This window comes from Psammomys obesus, unplaced genomic scaffold, assembly GCF_907164565.1.
Source record: "Psammomys obesus unplaced genomic scaffold, mPsaObe1.curated_primary_1811, whole genome shotgun sequence".
Lineage (NCBI taxonomy): Eukaryota > Metazoa > Chordata > Mammalia > Rodentia > Muridae > Psammomys > Psammomys obesus.
In genome coordinates this window covers 629-2,638 of record NW_026593358.1, presented here as the reverse complement: position 1 = coordinate 2,638, position 2,010 = coordinate 629, and the positions used below count along the sequence as shown (strand labels likewise).

Here is a 2,010-nt window from a genome sequence, read left to right as displayed (position 1 = left end):
TCTATATTATCCTGAATGATGCATCTTCTGTGAAACTTGGTGGCTCTCCTTCCATCAATATATCCACTGAGGTATTGAGCAGTATCACAGTAACATACATGGAACCTGAGTTCTTTGTCAACATTTGTAGGATGTTATTCTACAATAGAAGTAGGTTAGCCTGGAATAAATGAGCTTAAAGGACTCAGTTTCAATCCTCAAGTAGCTCCATGGATTCAAAATATCCTCTTCTTCCACAAACTACGTCTGTTTTTATTCATTTTGATCGAAAAATATCCAGAGCCGTAACCTCAAGGAAATTGTGTAGAATCACAGTATGGACTTCTGGAATCTGACAATCCGAATTATTTTCTTATCACAAACTGTTATTGGAATTCAGGGTAATTTGTCTTTTATATTCTACTATCTACTCCTTTACTACAGAAAACACATATTAAAGCCCACAGATTTGATTCTCCTGCACATATTGGCAGCCAATGCCTTGATCATTCTTTCCTTTGGAGTGCCTCACACCATGTCAGCTTTTGGGTTGAAGCAGTTTTTTAAAGATTTTACTTGTATGTTCCTGATGTACATCCAAGGAATTAGCAGGAGTGTGTCCATTGGCACCACCTGTGTTTTGAGTGTCTACCAGGTCATGAAAATCAGTCCCAGGGAATTCTGTTGGGAGGATTATAAACACAGAGTTGCCAAGTACATTGGCTTCTCCATTTCCATCCTCTGGGTCTTCTTTATGTTGATAAATTTCATTTCCATTATGCACTCATTTATCAGTATGAACAGTAAAAATGTGACAAGAAAACGAGATTATGGATACTGCACTATTGTAATCCATGATGAAATCAGTGAGTTTCTCTATGCAGTATTGGTGGTGTGTCCTGAAGTCTTTCTTTCTGTGCTCATTGCCTGGTCCAGCATGTCTATGATTATCATCCTGTACAGACACAAGCAGAGGGTTCAACACATCCGCAGCACTCACGGTTCCAGCAGAACCTCCCCTGACTCCAGGGCCACCCAGAACATCCTGCTTCTAGTTTCCACCTTTCTGGCTTTTTATACTCTCTCCTCCATCTTAAGAGGCTGCATTGCTCTTTTTCATAATCACAATTGGTGGCTGGTGAACATCAACCCCATCATTTCTCTGTGTTTTCCATCATTTGGACACTTTGTTCTTTTGAGTCCTTTCTCAATTTTGTCCAGGTTACGTGATTTGAATCAAAAGTAAAATGTTTAATCTTATTTTATTGAAATGATATGTTTATTATGACCCTGAGTGTTTTACTTACTCCTTACTATTTAAAGCTCAAACAGAAAGTTAAGCAGGCAGCACCTTGTCTTTCTAAGATTAACACCATGAGTGTTGGGGTTTATCAGCTGGTGGAATTAGAAGTCTACAGGAGCTGATCATAGTGCACATGGCTCATTGTACACTTAAGTCTTTCTCCCGGAGTCTTCCTCTTGCCATTCTGCTGTGCAAAGGAACTAATAATTAAATCCCCTGCCTTGTTGGCTTTTATCCTATCAGGCCATCTTGAGTGCTTGCTTATTTCACTGAGACCTTGAATGTCCTTAATTCTAACTACAATGAAGACTGAAACCATAGCTAGCCGGGAACTTTTATTCCGTGAGACCCTGCTCCAGTAACCACTGCTTCCTCCTGCACACATTCCAGAAAACTCCACTGGGAATAACTTCCCAGAAATTCCTGTTGGTTTGCTTTGGACCTTTAGCAACAGTTCTCTCCAACATTTGCCAAGAAGAAAACCACATTTACTATCCACATAGCAAAACAAAACCACACCGTTCTTATGTATTGTACCTTGTACCAAGATCAATTTTAAATCAATAATTGTTTTGATGTTATCTTAAATTTTCTGTGCTAGTATTTCATTGAGAGCCATACATCTATACTCTACAGGGATATTGGTCTATATTTTTCTATTTTGATGTTTTTTTTTTCCTATTTTTTAACATCTGGGTATTTTTGGTTTTTAATCAAAAAGGAATGTA

The 2,010-nt window shown here is 38.4% G+C and overlaps 1 protein-coding gene across 1 annotated transcript; it reads left to right on the top strand.

Annotated features, from left to right (window-relative positions):
• Positions 1-307: 307 nt before the first annotated feature.
• Positions 308-1,225, top strand: LOC129684120 (vomeronasal type-1 receptor 2-like). Its single transcript, XM_055617195.1, has one exon. The coding sequence runs from the start codon at positions 317-319 to the stop codon at positions 1,223-1,225; it is 909 nt and encodes a 302-aa protein (XP_055473170.1). The 5' UTR covers positions 308-316.
• Positions 1,226-2,010: the final 785 nt, after the last annotated feature.